Consider the following 18,730-nt stretch of genomic DNA (forward strand, 5'->3'; position numbering starts at 1 on the left):
CTCCCATCTCCAACAAGGAACACTTGCTTATCTAGTAAAGCTTTTGTTTTAAATCAGACTAATAAATGATGGGAATTGTCAATGCAGTTAACAAACTCATTTTAAAATCAGCATGTGGTATTCAACAGTGTTTCCCTCCAGCGATTATGTGTACGATATTGAATTTAATATGCCATGGATTTGCTTTTAAATACACAAATATAGGGTATATTTTGTGTATGTATTGATGTATTATATTTTGTTTTCATAGTAAAATCCAATCCCAATTAGTTTTATAATGTAAGTAAATTACAATTAATAAAGTAGAAATGCATACTTGAAAACATTTTTACGTTGTTTTAATGTGTAGCGTAGGTTTTTACTTGACAGCTGTTTGCAGAACCGTATCATTTAGTTAACTAATAAATCTGGAAACTTAAATTATGAGCTACTTTAAATAATTTTAGAGAGTACTTGCAACTTTAAAATGTTTAGTGAAATAACTTGTATTTATATTGTACCTTTGTTTGAAATTGTAAAAATCTGTTTAGACATCAGATGAGTAGAAATGGTTCACATTCCTACATAAATGTAAGCTAAATTGCATTTTAAAATTATACTTTTTATTTCATGTTTTTTTGATCTGAGTAGGATAGTTTCAAATCTATGATTTTATAGGTTATTATACTACGTAAACATTTAAACTGGCCAAGTGTGCAGTGAAGTCTCTGTACACTTCTACTGAAGGTAAGACCTTAAAGGAAAATGTCCTTAATACCCAAATTTTATTCTTACTGAAAATAACAAAGAATATATTTGATTTCCTACTAGTTATAAAATAGTCAATGTTAAGTTTCATTAGCAATGTGAAGGTAAGATTGTCATTTTGAACCTGCCATTGAAATTGAGCCTAATTGAGCTTTTTTTTTTTTTAATTAGTTTGCAGGTCGAAGTAAGAAGGAAACCAAATATTCTCTTAAGGCTGTCGAAGACATGTTGGAAACATTGCAGATCACCCAGTCTTAAGGTTTCAAAAACTCTTTGACATTAGATTTCACAACTGCACAATTGAACTTATTGGCCTGTAACTTATTTACTAAATGCCCAGTGCTGTTTATATACTACAGTGATTTTCTGTTAAGAAGGCAGTTGTAAAGAATGTGTTTATATAAACCTAAAAATGCCTTTTACTGCTAAGTGGGAAGATGGGGGAAATCCATGGAAGAGAGATTTAAGACTTATTGATTGTACATCAGTCTCTTCATATCACACACATATATATATATATATATAAAACTCTAATGTAGAATAACCTTGTTAAATAAACCATGATGATTTATTAAACTTGCGTATGAAGATTCTAACTTCATTTTATTATACTCACAGTGGATATATTGTTTAAGAACTCAGTTTCTAGTTAACTCCTTACTGGTGATAGCAAAGACACAGCATATGTAGCTGACAGAAGCAGATTATTTTGACTTTGTTTATATTGTTCAATTGGATTTTGCTGTACATTCCAGTGGACTATTTGAATTGTTTTATCTGCTGTAATATCCTTCTGATGAATCTTGCTTAAAACATGTCATTCTCCAAAGTTCAGCAATATTTCTTTGTAAAATTTTTGTTTTGATATAGGACATAATTGAGATTTTTACATATAAAATGCCTTAAGGTAAATATGTTATGACACTTAAATTTAACTTTTATGCAAGTTATATTTATTGAATCCTTTAATAGTAAATTATTTGAAAGAATATTCAAGAATCATATAGAGTAGGGATTAAGGGGTTTTAGTGGCTGAGTTATTTTTAATTTTGAAAAAATAAGAAAAATTAAAACTATTCTTAGAAATGAAAATATTAAAATTTTCCTGTTCTATCATTACCTTAGTTAGAATTTTTTATTTTTCTCTTTTCATAATAAACAACCATTAGGCTACCTTCAACAGTATTTGACATGTTTCAGTAAAATAGAAAAGACTTTGAAAGTTAAATTTCATTTAGACACAAATCAGGTTTTAAAATGGCAACCGTTCATGGCAAATATTTATGGTATTTATAATAAATATATTTAAATTTATTTTTACTAAAAATATACAGAGGCATCTACAGACTTGCCATTACCACTTTGGGCAAGTGGGGATTGTAGAGGAATTGACAATCTGGAAGTGTTTAGAAAGAAAAGTATTGTCAATATCAGCTGCTTTTAACCTTTTGAATAGTTCTGCTAATAAGTTATTCTCCATATCTAGTCTAATTTTTCATATTACAGTCATTTTTGTTTTATTCTGCCATGAGTAATAGGCAGCTAATTAATATCTTCCATGAAAGAACTCTTTTCATATGAAGGTAATTTTCTGCTAATCTTTGTTACAACAAAGATCTACTCTTTGTACACATGAAATTAGTAACTGCATTTTCAACATGATGAACCATTTGAAATTTACATTTTCTGTAAAGAAAATAGTGCCTGCACGTTGTCTCACTGCCTTTTCCCCTTCAAACCTCCTCCGCATCAGTCATGGATTAGTGTTTACTCTAGCAATTATATTTGTGTAATAAGTAATTCCGTGCCTCTTATAGCTGTCTGCCTTAGTTTCACTTTTTTTTTTTTTTTTTTGAGACAGTCTCGTTCTGTCGCCCAGGCTGGAATGCAGTGACATGATCTCGGCTCACTGCAACCTCCACCTCCCAGGTTCAAGCGATTCTTGTGCCTCAGCCTCTGAGTAGCTGGGACTACAGGCATGTGCCACCATGCCTGGCTAATTTTTGTATTTTTAGTAGAGACGGGGTTTCACCATGTTGGCCAGGCTGGTCTCGAACTTGTGGCCTCAAGCGATCTACCCGCCTCAGCTTCCCAAAGTGCTGGGATTACAGGCATGAACCACTGAGCCTGGCCAGTATCACTTTATTTTTTCAAAATTTTAATAACTTCTTGCCAAGATTTTATATTTGTTAAGCACATTGTCATTCCGTAGTAATTTATAAACTTCAACTTAAATGTACTGATAATCCCATTACAGTAGGCAGTTGCCTACAGCTATTACCTTTATTTCTTCTTTGTTTAACAGTACCCTAATTTGATCCGATAGTGGCAAGGATCCCTTTTCCTCAAAGACATTAGGACCTTACCCCAACTCCAGAGGCTGCACCTTCATTGATCTGAACCAGAAGTGGTAGTTTTATTCCATATAGTCTGTTTAGTACAAGGCAGCACTTTTTGCAGTGAAGGAAATCAACCATCTATTCTGTCTGTCTGTTGTGGTAGCTACTAACCATATGTGATATTGAGTACTTGATATGTGGCCAGTGCAATTGAGAAATTGAATGAAATGAACAGAACCCTACTGAGAAGGGCTTTCCTTTCAAATTAAAAAATCAGAGCTTTGTGTGAAAACAGTCTTTGCCTCTTTCTCCTCTTTCTGACCAACAACATGCCTAAAGGTGCAGCTGCCATCTTAAATAACCATGAAACAGCAAATATGAGAATGAAAGTTACATTTCAGAGATGGAACTGGAGGAGGATTAAGGGGATCCTGGGTCCCTGATAAGGCATTGTTGAACACCCAAACCAAGATGAGCAATTGCCAAACTCCGCTGGGTCCCTGATGGAATTGTTGAACACCCAAACTAAGATGAGCAATTGCCAGACTCCCCAGTTATTACATGAGAAATAATAAACTCCTGATTGTTTAAGACACTGTTTGATTTCCTGTTACTTCAGCCATGTATGTTTCTGACTAATATATCTGCTTATCCACTCTTCAACTTTTTTTAACATGTAAAATTCTTATTTTAGACATGTCAGGAATACTATTTCAGAATTGAATCATTTAAAGCAAGCAGATAATTGCGTATAACAAAAGAAGTAATGTCTTATTGCAGCTCAGCACCTAGCATTCTGAGCCAACAGAGGTGAAAAAGGGACATGTTTACACAGCTTTAACCATAAAAATAATACTGATTTGGGGGCACAAGAGGATGTAGAGAAAAATATAAAGGGAAGACCAGTATTTTAATATGCTGCAAGCATATACTTCAACTTTTTATTGATAAATATTTCAAGTAATCTTTTTGTCTTATATATTGTAGCCCACTTACCGTCAAAGTAACTTCATTTTAATTCATTTCATAGAACCATAGGATTTTAGACAGGACTTTGGAGATGATTTTGTTGTACTTCATGTTAAGATGAGGAGATCTGAGGTTCAGATAAATTAACCTCTTATGTTACAGAGCATGGACCAGACCCAGGATGTCGGGGGTTTCCAAGTCAGCATTTTTTCTGGTATCCTCTGCTGCATCTGGCTATCTTGTGATGTTCCAATTTTAGAGTGACAAAAATGAGAGCCAGTTATATGCAAGGGTCATAACTTGTTAGCAGATCAGGGATTATAATTCAGATGTTCTGATTTATAAAACAATTTTTAATTGAATAAGAAGGTAAATTATATTTTAATTTAAATTGTGTTTAAATTATTTAAGATATTATTTCATTTACATTCAATATGAGAACTATTTCGAAATATTTAGAATATAATATAATGCCATTTTTCTCCCTCCCCCTCTGCCCCCACCATTAAAACTCTTGTTGTTTTCCATTTATTGGCCTTCGAGGATCTGTATAGTATCAGAATCAAGGGGAGAATTCAGATTTCTTTAATTGTAAACAATGTCCTTCCACTTTCCCACACTTTGAATTCAGCTACACTTAAAGTGCATGAAGTTGTTATACTTCCTTCTTCCACAAACATTCAGCATCTACAAAATAATGTGATGAAAGACTAAATGCATTCCTCTTAAGATTAGGAACAAGATAAGGATATGCACACTCACCACTCCTATTCAATGTAGTACTTGATATCCAGTGCAATAACGTAAGAAAAGGGGATAAAAGGCACAGAGATTGGAAATGAAAAAATTAAACTTTATATTTGCATTTAACATTATTTTCTACATATAAATTCCTCAGAAATCTCCAAGAACTTACAAGAACTAGTGAATTTAATAAGATCACAGAATACAAGATCGACCACACAAAAATTGTGTTTCTGTATGCTAACACCATTTACAGTTTTGAAATGTAATACTAAGTATAAATCCAACAAAACACCTACAGGACCTTGTTGATGAAGAGTCAAACTCTAAAATATTTGAAGAGATTTATTTTGAGCCAAATGTGAGTGACTAATGGGCTGTGACACAGCCCACAGGAGATCCTGAAAGCATGTGCCCAAGGTAATTGGGTTACAACTTGGCTTTATACATTTTAAAGAGATGTAAGGCATCAGTCAATACAGGTAAGATGTACACTGATTTAGTTTAGGAGGGTGGGACAACTGAAAGCAGGGACTTCCAGGTCATAGACAAATCCAAATATTTTCTGATTGGCAGTCGGTTATTATCAGTAGAAAGGGATGTCTGGGATAGTGGGTTGTAGAGACCAAGGTTTTATGCAGATGAATCCTCCAGATAACATGCTTCAGAGAGATAATAGATTCAGAGAGATAATAGATTGTAAATGTCTAGACTTAAAGAGTCTGAAGCATAACCATTTATACGAATTGGAAGACAATATATTAACTAAGTTGCCCCCAAGTTGATTTATGGGTTTAATACAATTCCTATAAAAATCCCAGAAGGATTCTTTGTTGAATAATTCTGATTCTAAAGAATGTAAAATTTCCACCACAGGTTTAGCTACCTGGGAGGTAGAGGTTGCAGTGAGCTGAGATCACGCCACTGCACTCCAGCCTGGGTGACAAAATGAGACTGTCTCAAAAAAAAAAAAAAAAAAGAAACTAAGACAGCTATAAGAGTTACTGAATTACTTATTACACAGGTTTAGCTACCCTGGAAATCAGTTTATCATACACTTTTATATTACAACTATCATGCACCTTTCATTTGGAGCATTTATCACTTTAATTATATTTTCAGGTGATTATCTGTCTCCCTCAGTAGATTCTTAAATTGCATGAGGGCAGAGACCCTGTATGTTTTTGGCCATGTTTACCTTATTAGTTTCTACCATGGTGCTTGCATATGGTATGTATTTGAATGAATTAAAAATACTATGCACATTTAAGTATAGTTTTAACAAACCTTACTTGCAGAAGTAGCTTAATTCTACGTCTGCACTTAGTTCTCTAGTAAAAGAAACTGCAATCAGGAAGTCACTTCAGAAATCTAATCTGCAGGCTGGGTGTGGTGGCTCAAGCTTGTAATCTCAGCACTTTTGAAGGCCGAGGTGGGTGTATTGCCTGAGGTCACGAGTTTGAGACCAGCCTGGCCAACATGGTGAAACCCTGTCTCTACTAAAAATACAAGGTGGCCCATGCCTGTAATCCCAGCTACTCAGGAGGCTGAGGCTGGAGAATTGCTTGAACCCGGGAGATGGAGGTTTCTGTGAGCCAAAATCACGCCACTGCACTCCAGCCTGGGTGGCAGAGCAAGACTCTGTCTCAAAACAAAACAAAATCTAATCTGCATATCATGAACAACACAGTAATACAACTAAGATGATCTTATATATAAAACACATAAAGAATAGGAAAAAATAATTCTTAGAAATTTGTTTAGTTTGAGAAATGCAAACTGGAGGCATTCTTAGCCCCCAGTTTTTCCCGACTAAAGATTATGTGAATGCCGAGAGAGGTTGATGGACTATAGAAAGGTCTAGTTAGTGGTTCTCAAAGTCTGGTCACTTGGAAACTTGTTAGAAATGAAAACTGTTGAATCCCACCCTGTATCTACTGAATGAGAAACTTGAGTGGGGTCCTCTTTGTGTTTTTACAAGCCTGTCATATGTTTCTGAGGCCCGCTAAAATTTGAGAACCATTGGTGTCAAATAGACTGTATTTTGAAAACAGTGATTGAAAGAAGCAAATGATTTCGTGGAGATCTGCATGTTACTTTGCTTCTTACGTTATGATTGTGTGTGGCATTTTTTAAGTTATCCCCTATTCTTATTTGTATGTTTTTCCCCATCTCCTATTCTATTTTTTTTGGATGAGGGGAGGCAGCCATATTCTCCCTAGATGCTATAGTAAAGAACTGAGTTACACATGTTTGTTTTGTATATTGAATTGAATATCTTTCTCTTAATAATTTTAAAATTAGTACACAGAATTATACTATTATTTTCTTTCTCAGAAGCCAAGCTGAATTCACTTGATTTGTATTGACTGCTTTCAACAGCTTTTTAAAAAAAAACTTAACAATTCTTAAGAGAAGGGAGTGAAGATGGGCCAGTGTTTTTTGGTTTTTGTTTTTGTTTTTTTTTTGGGAGACTGAATCTAGCTTTGTCACCCAGGCTGGAGTGCAAGTGGTGTGATCTCAGCTCACTACAACCTCTGCCTCCCAGGTTCAAGCGATTCTCCTGCTTCAGCCTCCTAAGTAGCTGGGACTACAGGCACCCGCCACCACACCCAGCTAATTTTTGTATTTTTAGTAGCGATGGGGTTTCACCATGTTGGTCAGGCTGGTCTTGAACACCTGACCTCACGTGATCCACCTGCCTTGGCCTCCCAAAGTGCTGGGATTACAGGTGTGAGGCACTGCATCCTGCCAGGCCTGTGGTCTTTAGAAAAAGAAATCATTTATTTATCTATACACATATGTTCATATATGCATCTCTCTATGCATATATGCATATTGGTATGTATTTTAGAACCCAATTGTAATAACCATAGTGGAAACAGAAAGTATGAACTTTGTATTATAGTGAGCATAGTAGAAGACAAGAATAATATGAAGACTTTTATTTGCTTGTTTTATTATTATACTTTAAGTCCTAGGGTACATGTGCACAACGTGCAAGTTTGTTACATATGTATACATGTGCATGTTGGTGTGCTGCACCCATTAACTTGTCATTTACATTAGGTATTTCTCTTAATGCTATCCCTCCCCCCACCCCCCTCCCCCAACCCACCACCCCATGACAGTCCCAGGTGTGTGATGTTCCCTGCCCTGTGTCCAAGTGTTCTCATTGTTTAATTCCCACCTATGAGTGAGAGAGAACATGCGGTGTTTGGTTTTCTGTCCTTACAATAGTTTGCTCAAAATGATGGTTTCCAGCTTCATCCATGCCCCTATAAAGGACATGAACTCATCTTTTTTTATGGCTGCATGGTATTCCATGGTGTATATGTGCCACATTTTCTTAATCCAGTCTATCGCTGATGGACATTTGGGTTGATTTCAAGTCTTTGCTATTGTGAATAGTGCTGCAATAAACATACGTGTGCATGTGTCTTAATATAAAGACTTTTATACAGATTGTTTTTTAATTCAAAAAACTGATTAATAATTAGATTTGGATGCCAATAAAAGTTAAATTAGAAGCATATTGCTATAAACCACTTGCAGCCACAAATAAATAGGTGAATTCCAGTAGGGTCATTACATCTCTCCTACTCCATATAAGAATGTGTAAACATTATAAGTAATACAATTTATATTCAAATCATGAGAACCCTGAAAAATGTTTCCAGCTCAACAAACTGCTGCCACCAACAATAAACTTGGAGACATTAATCTTGCAAGTAAGTCACTACTGGGGAAACATCTACCTGCAGTAGACCAAGTAATGGTGAGTATTTCCGAACAGACAGAATGGATTCATAACTGAAGAAATCTGAGCTCATGCCTAACTAATTTGAGAGATATAATACTAAGAATTTCTTTTAATTGTGAATTCAGTTCCCTTTTAGGCAACTTAAATATTACATGAAAACATGGGTAAGAATTATGTGAAAACATATGTGTGTCATCTTTTGAAAACCCTAGGTAAAAATGTGTACAATCAGCATCATATCTGTTTGAAATGAAATTGGAGGTCTCCAGAGTGGTAACAATACCAGTGATTTCAAGAGTTGGACTCAAATGACAGCTGATTTTGGATTTAGTTTCACTATACTGATCGACCTGTCATACGTAGTATGCCAGAGAACATAGGAGACAACACAGCCCCATTGGCTGGTAATTTTCTAATGACCCACCTACTCTGACCAAAACCAAACTGCACAGATAAATATGTCTATAGTTCTTATGAGAGGAATAAAAGTTGAGTAGTTCCAAATAAAAGCATTTGGAAAGACTGTATAAGAATGTCTTACTAAAACGAACTTCAGATAGCACCACTGATACGATGATTTAAGAGAAGTTGCAGCCGCTGGGACATAGACATGGTACAAAACAAATGGTTACCTCTTAAGTAATACCCAGGAGTCACAGCTGTACTTAGAAACAGGCCCTGTGGTATCAGCTGACTCTGGGGAGAGTAATCTGACGGTCACCTGGCAGATTTAATGTTGCTATCTTTTCATGTAAGCAGAATTGTTCTCAAATATTAAGAGCAATGAAATATATGTATTTGGAAAGGACTTCAGTGCCTACACAAATGCAGTCTTTCAAATATTAGAAAGAATTTCTGAAAATACAAACATTGAAGATGTAAAAATAGTTTAAGACAATATTGTTTCTTTTAACTTGGGGGTGCATACTGCTAAATATTTCATTGTTTTACTTTATTATTCTCTAAATAATAAAGATTTCCCCAGAAGGAAATATTTACTAGTCTGAAAAGACTCATAATTAGGTATTTTGTGGCTTAAATTATGGCCTAATTTTTTAGTTTAATGACTTTGTACTTAATATTTTCTTTTTGTCTTTTTTTTTTTTTTTTTTTTTTGAGTCTTGCTCTATCGCCCAAGCTGGAGTGCAGTGGTACGATCTCGGCTCACTGCAAACTCCACCTCCCAGGTTCAAGTGATTCTCCCATCCCAGCCTCCCAAGTAGTAGCTGGGCTTACAGGCGTGCACTACCACACCTGGCTAATTTTTGTGTTTTTAGTAGAGATGGGATTTCACCATGTTGGCCAGGCTGGTCTCAAACTCCTGACCTCAGGTAATCTGCTTGCCTCAGCCTCCCAAAGTGCTGGGATTACAGGTGTGAGCCGCTATGCCCGGCCATGAATTTGTACTTAATTTTTTCTATTAACAAACTTCAAATGTCAGTGGACAAGTTTTCAATTCAGTTTTAACAGTCATTGATTAGAAATAATAAAAAAGTTTGATTTTTCAATTGGATAATTTTCCTCCTACAAGCTTGTAGTAGTACGCCACCTAGAGTTTAAAATTTTTTTAATTATAGAAACTGCAGGCTGGTGTTTCTTGGTTTTTTTTGGGGGGGGGGGTGTTATTTTAAACTAGAAGTAGGCATATTTTAATCAAAATCAAGCCAAATATTATTATAATTGTGGAATCTTATCATAAATGTATTCTTGGTTTTTACATGTAACTTTCTCGAGATTGCTATATAGGGGATAGAATATTTTTGTTTAATACTTCCGGATCAAACAATTCACCTATATGCCCACATAAGATAGACAATAAATCATGCCCAGGAATTATAATTTGTCAAGTCTGATTCAATGATGTTGGGACTAATTTTAATATGTTGTCTGTACCAATTAAAATATTATAAATACTTGAAAGATATAAATAGTGCATTGTATGTGTGTATATATATGTATATATATAAATACAATCACAGTGTATGTTACCCTTGTTGTTTTCGATGGATTTTTAAGAAGTTTAATTGCAGATGACATAGCCATTGAGTAAACTTTAATACTGGAGATCCGAACATACCGGTAACGTTTTTCAAATGCTAATAAATTGTGGATGAAAATAACTTTTTATTTGGCTTCTTATGGTTTTCAGGTGGACATGATACATGCATATTTCTTAGGAAAAAATCTAGAAAGAACTGGTTTTATAATTTATCCATAGACCTAAATATCTTTATTGAGAAGATAATGCATAAGATGTTGAAGGCTACAGGCTTCTTCAACTAGGCAGTGTCAAAAAGTATTGAGATGTTATAGTGATTATGATGGAGAAAGATATTTTAAAAATTGTGAAACTTTGTTTGGATTTAAAACCAAAGCTATTTGCAGAGGTAAACAGCCTTTATCTTGTTCCTGCTTTAAAAGATTCTGTTCTCTTCTGGTTTTTATATCTGTTGGTATGTAATGCTTGAAATTTTTACTTTTAGATGTTCAGACTTTAGAACAGTTATAGGCAAATGTTTCCTGCAAGATGGGCCACAAGAGATCAGATTCTCTAAGGAAGTACTGCTTTGATTTATTAGTGTCCTGAGTTAATAATTTCTAAAAGCTAGAAGAAAAATTCCTGTACACGAGGGGAACTTGTCTTCAATTTCCTTTCCCCTACAACATCTAACATATATTGAGCCCACAGTGAATGCTTATGAATATTTGTTGATTTCATATTTTGTCTCCAAGCCAGCTAATGGTAAGGAGTGTCATTCAGTTGCTAAACTTTGACACTCAAATTAGGTTATCAGACTATGAATTTGGTTAGTAAAGTTGGAAAGTTGTTTGTGGTTTTTTTTTTTAATTGAATGTGGCCAATTTTATTTAAGGCTCAGCAGGAACTTTGTGATAGCAGTTATCTATTGCAGCAGTTCAGAATGAAAGACATAGGAAATTTCTCAATCCATTAAGAATATGAACCAGACAGAAAAATTACCCATTGGGTAACAGTAAATGTCGGTGTTAAACAAAAAACAAAAAATGTTTTTTTCAGTTATAAGGGATGCATAAATTTTATTTATAGTATAGCCTCAAGACTGAATATGATGCCTAGAATGTCTTCCAGTTGCTATGGGGAGTTCTGTTGTTTGTCAATGTAGGGTTTCCTACTTGGCAGCATTATATATTTATGATGGCATCTGTGTTTTCTGGTTGTTGCATTTGCAGTGGAACTTGTATTTTGGCCAGTTGAAGAGAGAGGGGAAAAGAAAGCAAATTAAACTTCTTGGTAACGAAGCAGTAGCTTCTTGTTACTTGCATCATTATATTCCAAGAACACCAAATGCAACTGCAGTTGTGTGCCATACTTACTCTACATATAACTGACTACATTTGCAGTATAATAAAATTTTATAATAATGTTAAAACCCAAAAGTTAAAAAGAGTATTATGTTTTGTCAGTTTACATGGCATGTTTTCAAGTGGAATTTTAATATGAGAAATTAAACTATGTAGAATGATGTTTTTTGTTTTCTTTTTAGTTCAAGAAAAACTATCATCACCTATGCCATCATGTAAGTTTTATTAGAACAAGTGAAAATCTAAATGAACTAATTTAAAAATTGTGTCCCTTCAACTTTTATGAGAGAAACAGAATAAAAAGTAAACTCATAAGTATCTGGTATTTCTTCTTAAAAATGTTTTCAGTATATGTTTTAGATTTCGTTTTACTACACATTTAGCTCAAGCCCATCTTGTAAATTAATCTGCATCTACTACATTGACCTATAATGCTTGATGATGTTCATAAAGATTATCCTCAGTCATCCTGAGAAGTGCCTTTTTAATATTGAGGACATAGAAGCACCTTCTTAGTATTGGTTCTAAATATGAGGAATGAACTCCCAAATGCTCACATATTAAATTATATTCTCCATAATTTGTAGATTTGCAGATTATGTTCATTGTAATTGTGTATTTCTTTTTATCTTTTGAACAATGGCAGTCTCAGAGGCAAAGTTTAGTTAAATATCTACTAACTTAATGTAGAGCACTGTATATGCTCTAACTATGGTACACAATTATATTCCCTGGCTTCTGGAAGCTTCTAAAATGAATATACCAGTGGTCCTGGTATGTATAAAACAGAAGGCTGCATGGAGACAAAAATCTAATACTTAGAGCTTGCCTTCAAGGACCTTGTAATTTAGTTTGTAGACAAGGCATAAGAATGAAAATTATTTCAGTATAATCAGCCTATAGCTTTCCAGTAAGTAGGTCAGTATAAAAGTGATTTTTTTTTTTTTTTTTTTTTTAGATGGGGTCTTACTTTTTTTTTTTTTTTGAGATGGGGTCCAGCCAGGCTGGAGTGAAGTGGCACAGTCTCGGCTTACTGCAACCTCTGCCTCCTGGGCTCACGTGATCCTCCCATCTCAGCCTCCTGAGTAGCTGGAACAACAGGTGCGTGCTACCATGCCCAGCTAATTTTTGTATTTTTTGTAGAAACGGGATTTTGCCATGTCACCCAGGCTGGAAGAGTGACTTTTAATTGCCTAGTGAATTAATATGTTTGTGATATTTATCTTCAGATGAAGATGCCACTAAAGATTGGAGGATTCTGTAAAGACAAGGGAGGAGAAGGGGCTTGGTCTTGATATTGAAAGTTGGATAGTATTTATTTATTTATTGAGACAGGGTCTCGCTCTGTCACCCAGGCTAGAGTGCAGTGGCCCGATCTCCCTTCACTGCAACCTCTGCCTCCTGGGTCCGAGCGATTCTCCTGTCTCAGCCTCCCAAGTAGCTGGGACTACAGGCACGCGCCACCACACCAGGCTAATTTTTTGTATTTTAGTAGAGATGGAGTTTCACCATGTTGCCCTGGCTGGTCTCGAACTCGTGAGCTCAAGCAATCTTCCCTTCTCAGCCTCACAGAGTGCTAGGATTACAGGCGTGAGCCACTGCACCCAACCAAAAGTCAGATACTTTTAGATAAGAGTGTTGGCATTCTCAGTGGAGGGAGCAACTTATGCATCAGTCTTAAAGATGAGAAAACAATAATTTTTAGAGGCACACTGAGTAGATTTTTCTTACTAGGATGAAGAATTTTAAAAAGCAAGTAGAGAGAAAGAAGGGTGGGAGATATTACTATATTAGAGCAAATCTTTATCTAGCACTTTACAGTTTATAAGAGATTTCTGTATAATTCCCATTTAATCGAAATACCTGTTATCTAGTATTTTTATTACTCCTATGTAAAAAATAAATATAGCGCGGAAGCAATAGGGAACTATTGTTATAAAATATAAATGAGCAAAACATAAATTTAACCTTTGATGAGCTAAAGAGAAAAATATAACAAAAATTAGGGTGGGGCAGAGGGTAGGTACAAGGTAGAGTGTGATAATCTTTCATTACAAAGAGACTGATTAAAGTTAAAACACATGGTTTCAAAAGTGACATCAAAGACTCTTAACATTTTTTTCTTAGCCTTAGAAAGATTCTTTATTTAGCAACCATATCTCCTGTGGAGGTGAAACTTTATCTGAATTTCAGTATTGTTTTCCTTTTATTTTTAAATTTTATTTTTACAATAATCATGATTCAATTTTTCTTAAATTATATCTGCTCATCTGAGGTTTCCTTTTATAAACTATGTATTTGTAAAGATGCTTAATAAAAGTTGGCAATGGCTATATTTAGGTGATGGGATATTTGTAGATTGTTAGAGTTTTTTTCTTGGCACTTTTTAGTGTACTTTCTAACCTGAATGTGCATCAGTTTTTCCTAAAATAATAAAGGCATTATTCTTAAAATAAGAACTTCATGCAACTGATGTTCTGAGGAATATACTTTGGGGACCACTGCTATTTATCATTATTTTGCAACCTTTTTGGATGAATGATCTCTTTCTCAATAATGTATGACCCTGCCAAATAAAAATTATTTTCCAATTTTTATATGGCATGTAATAAAGTGATTTAGGAAAAAACTTTTTATACTTATTATACTTTACTCTCATATGATGACATATGAGAGAAGGTTGCTACTTATTAGTATATCTTCACAAATAACACACAGTAGATATTAGTAGCTTTTACTCCCAGTTAAAATTAGATCATATTGGGTATTATTGTCACTATAGTTTATCTTATTAATATTGTTTTCCGGGGGGAGTACAGGAAATATTGATACACTTTTAAAGAATTATAATCGGATAAATTAAGCTAATGGGTCCAAGGAAGATCATTTTGTGGCAAATTTGCACATTTATCCTATTTCTACCCCTCATTATCATATATTTCAACATTTTCTCGAATTATCTTTCTTCAGTCATTGACTGCTTATGGATATAAATTATGTCTTAAGGGACCGGAAATAGATGATTTAAAACGAAGTAATGATGAATGCCATTGTCGTGACCAGCAGTGCTCTGTTGAGTCTGGCAGTGACTGCACTTGGAGCACCTTCCTTTGATTTCTGATGATTACTGTTATTTTCACTGTGCTTCCACTCCCAGGCTCTCCAAATGCTCCATTTGAGATGAGTATTTTAAAAATAATTTTTATTTACATTAAAAAGTAAGTACTGAAACAGATACTATTATTAACTTTAACATCGTGATCCTCTAGGAGAACTTCTTGAGCCCTTAAGGATTACTATTTGGAAAATGTCTAAATAGGAGCTGATGAAGGCATTGGTTTCCATGTAATTCTTAAGGAAAAGAGGGAATGTAGAGAGAGAAGAGCAGGTTAAGGGGCTAAAGTATCAGGCTTCTTATCCCAGGATTTTGGGAGGCCAAGGCTGGTGGATCACCTAAGGTCAGGAGTTCGAGACCAGCCTGACCAACATGGTGAAACCTCATCTCTGCTAAAACTACAAAAATTAGCCGGACATGGTGGCTGGCGCCTGTAATCCCAGCTACTTGGTAGGCTGAGGCAAGAGAATCTCTTGAACCCAGGAGGTGGAGGTTGCAGCGAGCCAAGATCGCGCCACTGCACTCCAGTCTGGGTGACAGAGCAAGATTCTGTCTCAAAAAAAAAAAAAAAAAAAAAGAAAGTTGGAAGCAGAAGTAAAAAACATGGTAAAGGAATGAGAACTAACTAAATAAATATAATAATTGAGAGCTCTGCATTAGATGTGACCGGGAGAACAAGCAAAAAGATATTTCAGAGAAGATCACTGGAATTGGCAAAGGCCTTGAAGGGCAGAGTCTAGCATACAGGAGAGGTAAAGCCACATTCTTTGAAGGTAAGTAGATGTGTTTACCTCTTTCTCACTGTACTGGTGCATTATGGGGTGAATGTTGTGTATTACTTTTCCTTGTATTGCTAAGCACAGAGATTTTCCTATAGCAGGCACCAGACTGTGGTCTTGGTAGTACATGACTATTGATGATTACAGATCAAAAAAGACTTGAAATGACCAGTTTAAGGTCTTGATGGGTATTGAAGATTCAAAGGATGATGGAACTCTGGGAGTGATCCACAGAAGGACAGATGATTTGAAGATGTTAGTAACTAAAGACAACATGGATGTTAAATGATGAAAAATAAAGTTGGATGGAAAATAAACCATTTGGATTGGCCTCTGGAGTCCAAGAATAATATTATTCCTTCTACCTCTCCCTTACTCTGGCTCTTCCTATTGTAGCCACATGGGTCAGTAATGCCATTGAAAAACACAATTTTAGACTAAGTGGGGTCACAGAAATTTTGGTCTATCTTAAATTGATGACATCTTATGAATCTTAAATAATTTATTGTATAAAATGTGCTTATTCCAGCATTTTTTTCAATGAAGAAAAAGTCTTTTAGTGTAATTCAGTGTACATTTATGAATTTCAAAAGATCAATAAAAATGGGCAAAGTATATGACTGCATAATCCATAGAAGAAGTTATCTGGCAAATGCAGTTCAATAAATATTTTTTAAAATAAAAATTAGCCTGTGGTAAGAATTGAAATGGAGAAACAGAACATAGCCAGGTTACAAACAGCTTTGTATATTACACTATAGAGCTAGGACTTTATTCCATAGATGAGGGAAGTCTGCTAAAGTGCTATCTACATTGAACCCATTATCTTACTAGCATTGTAGTTGACGTACCTAAAACAGACTTGAGCCAGTAGAGAAAGTAGGTAGGCAGACTTGTCCAAGTGAGAAAAAAAATGAAACTATGGTGAGGATAAAGAGAGAAGAGAAAAGGAGCAGATTTAAGAAATATTAGGACTAAGACTTGATGATGAACTAGATGTGTTAGATAAGAGATAGCATGGAGTCTAGTAAAAATTCTGTTTTTCTCATGTGACTGCCTCGATGACACAAAGCTTGATAGGAAATAAACATGAGATAGCACATGGATCTACTACAAGTTTTTGAAATTGAGCTTCAAAAGCTACTTTAAAAAATAAATTCTGGGCCAGGTGTGGTGGCTCATGCCTGTAATCCCAGCATTTTGCGAGGCCAAGGTGGGAGAACTTGAGCCTAGGAGTTTGATACCAGCCTGGCCAACACAGTGAGACCTCCATCTCTACAAAAAATAAAAATAAAAAATGAGCCAGATGTGGCGGCTCAGGTAGGAGGATCACTTGACTTTGGAGGTTGAGGCTGCAGTGAGCTATGATCATGTCTCTTTCTGTCACACAGGCTGGAGTGCAGGGGCACAGTCATAGTTCGCTGCAGCCTCGTCCTCCCAGGCTCAAGCAGTCCTCACACCTTGGCCTCCTGAGTAGCACAGCGCCACCATGCCTGGCGTGTGTGTGTGTATGGAGTTTTGCCATGTTGCCCGGACTAGTCTTGGTCTCAACTCCTGAGGTCAAGTGGTCCATCTACCTCGGACTCCCAAAGTGCTGGGATTACAGGTGTGAGCCACTGCACTTGATTTAAAAAAAAAAAAAAAAAAAAAGTGAAAATGTATTTGTTTTTCAAATTGGTGCTACGTGGAGTTAAGAAGTTTTGTATTAGTCAATTAGTTGTATATGGAATGCCATCCATCCTCCAAACTGAAATCACAAAATAAAATTTGGAGACAATTTAAAAAATAGCTCAAGAGTAAATGTTGATTAATTATCTATAGTAATAATAGACATGGTAAAATATTTTCCTTAAATGTGGTTAAAAAATACAGTTATTATAAGGGTCTAGCCATTATATTAAGTTCCAGTTGGTGTCTAAAATAAGAAAAATATTTATTTATATTTTACTTAGAGAACTTAGAAGGGGTACATACCCCATTGAACATTTCCATTTTGTATTAGTAAACACAGTTTTAAATTTAGAGATTCTAATAAAGAAGCTCATTTCAGATATGTAAATGTTATCCTATGTGAAAACGTTCTAACATTTAGTTTTTGTGGCATATGGAAATGCTCTTTCAGAAAACTATGTAAAACATTTTGAAAAATCCATTTAATAACATGAAAATATATGCTGAAAAGTGATTGATGTCTTCTACTTTGGCACTGCCGCTTACTCAGAGTCGATAGAAAGGTAATTGATAGAAATTCTATCTGTGAATATTCACGTTTAACTTCATTTAGAATACTATCAAGTAGATTAAACTGAATAAAAGGTAGGCAACAACACCAATGTGCAATGCCAGTGTCACATCTGTAAATGATGACATTCTATTACAAGCTTAATAAACAGTTTCATTTCATTTTAGCTTTTAGATGCAATACTTAATATGGCTCAAAGTAAATTATTGAATCCTGGTAACAAGGAAATGAATCAGATTATTAGCATTGCAACAAAGCTCTGAAACGAAATATAATTGGGAAAATACAAAGCTGATTATATGCAGGGTAAGGAAAAAAATTAGAAACACTTTGTTCAATCAGAGCCTTGCTTTTGAAAATGAATAAAATGAGTCAATATATTACTATATAAAATATTATGAGACCGTCATTTCTAAAGAACAAAGGATAGCATAAGATCTGTGTTTTTATAGAGTGGGAGTAGGAGCTAGTGCCCCGTTTGCATGTGCCTTCTCTTAATACTTTAATCCAGACTGATTCTTTTCACATTAAAATACAGGTAGACTAAAGGAACAAATTACATCTAAGGGAATCTGGAACAGATAAATGTCTTTTAGGACCCGAGTTACATATTACATGTTCCAAAATACTTGCCTTCCACTTTTACGTAAACCAAGAGCCTCATGTTTTTCATAAGCAACAGGGCAGAAA

At 35.0% G+C, this 18,730-nt stretch overlaps 1 protein-coding gene across 2 annotated transcripts in view; it reads left to right on the top strand.

Annotated features, from left to right (window-relative positions):
- EMC2 (ER membrane protein complex subunit 2) overlaps nucleotides 1–2,228 on the top strand; it is a 51,040-nt gene extending 48,812 nt beyond the window's left edge. Inside the window, exon 10 of one of the 2 annotated variants that reach the window (XM_025394890.1) lies at nucleotides 919–2,228. In XM_025394890.1, the coding sequence (XP_025250675.1) occupies nucleotides 919–1,005 (87 nt within the window). In that variant the 3' untranslated portion in view covers nucleotides 1,006–2,228. The remainder of the gene's footprint in view (nucleotides 1–918) is intronic. The other variant, XM_025394889.1, reaches the window with a different exon arrangement.
- The last annotated feature ends 16,502 nt before the right edge of the window (nucleotides 2,229–18,730 follow it).

The sequence above is a fragment of the Theropithecus gelada genome, chromosome 8 (genome assembly GCF_003255815.1).
Source record: "Theropithecus gelada isolate Dixy chromosome 8, Tgel_1.0, whole genome shotgun sequence".
Taxonomy (NCBI): domain Eukaryota; kingdom Metazoa; phylum Chordata; class Mammalia; order Primates; family Cercopithecidae; genus Theropithecus; species Theropithecus gelada.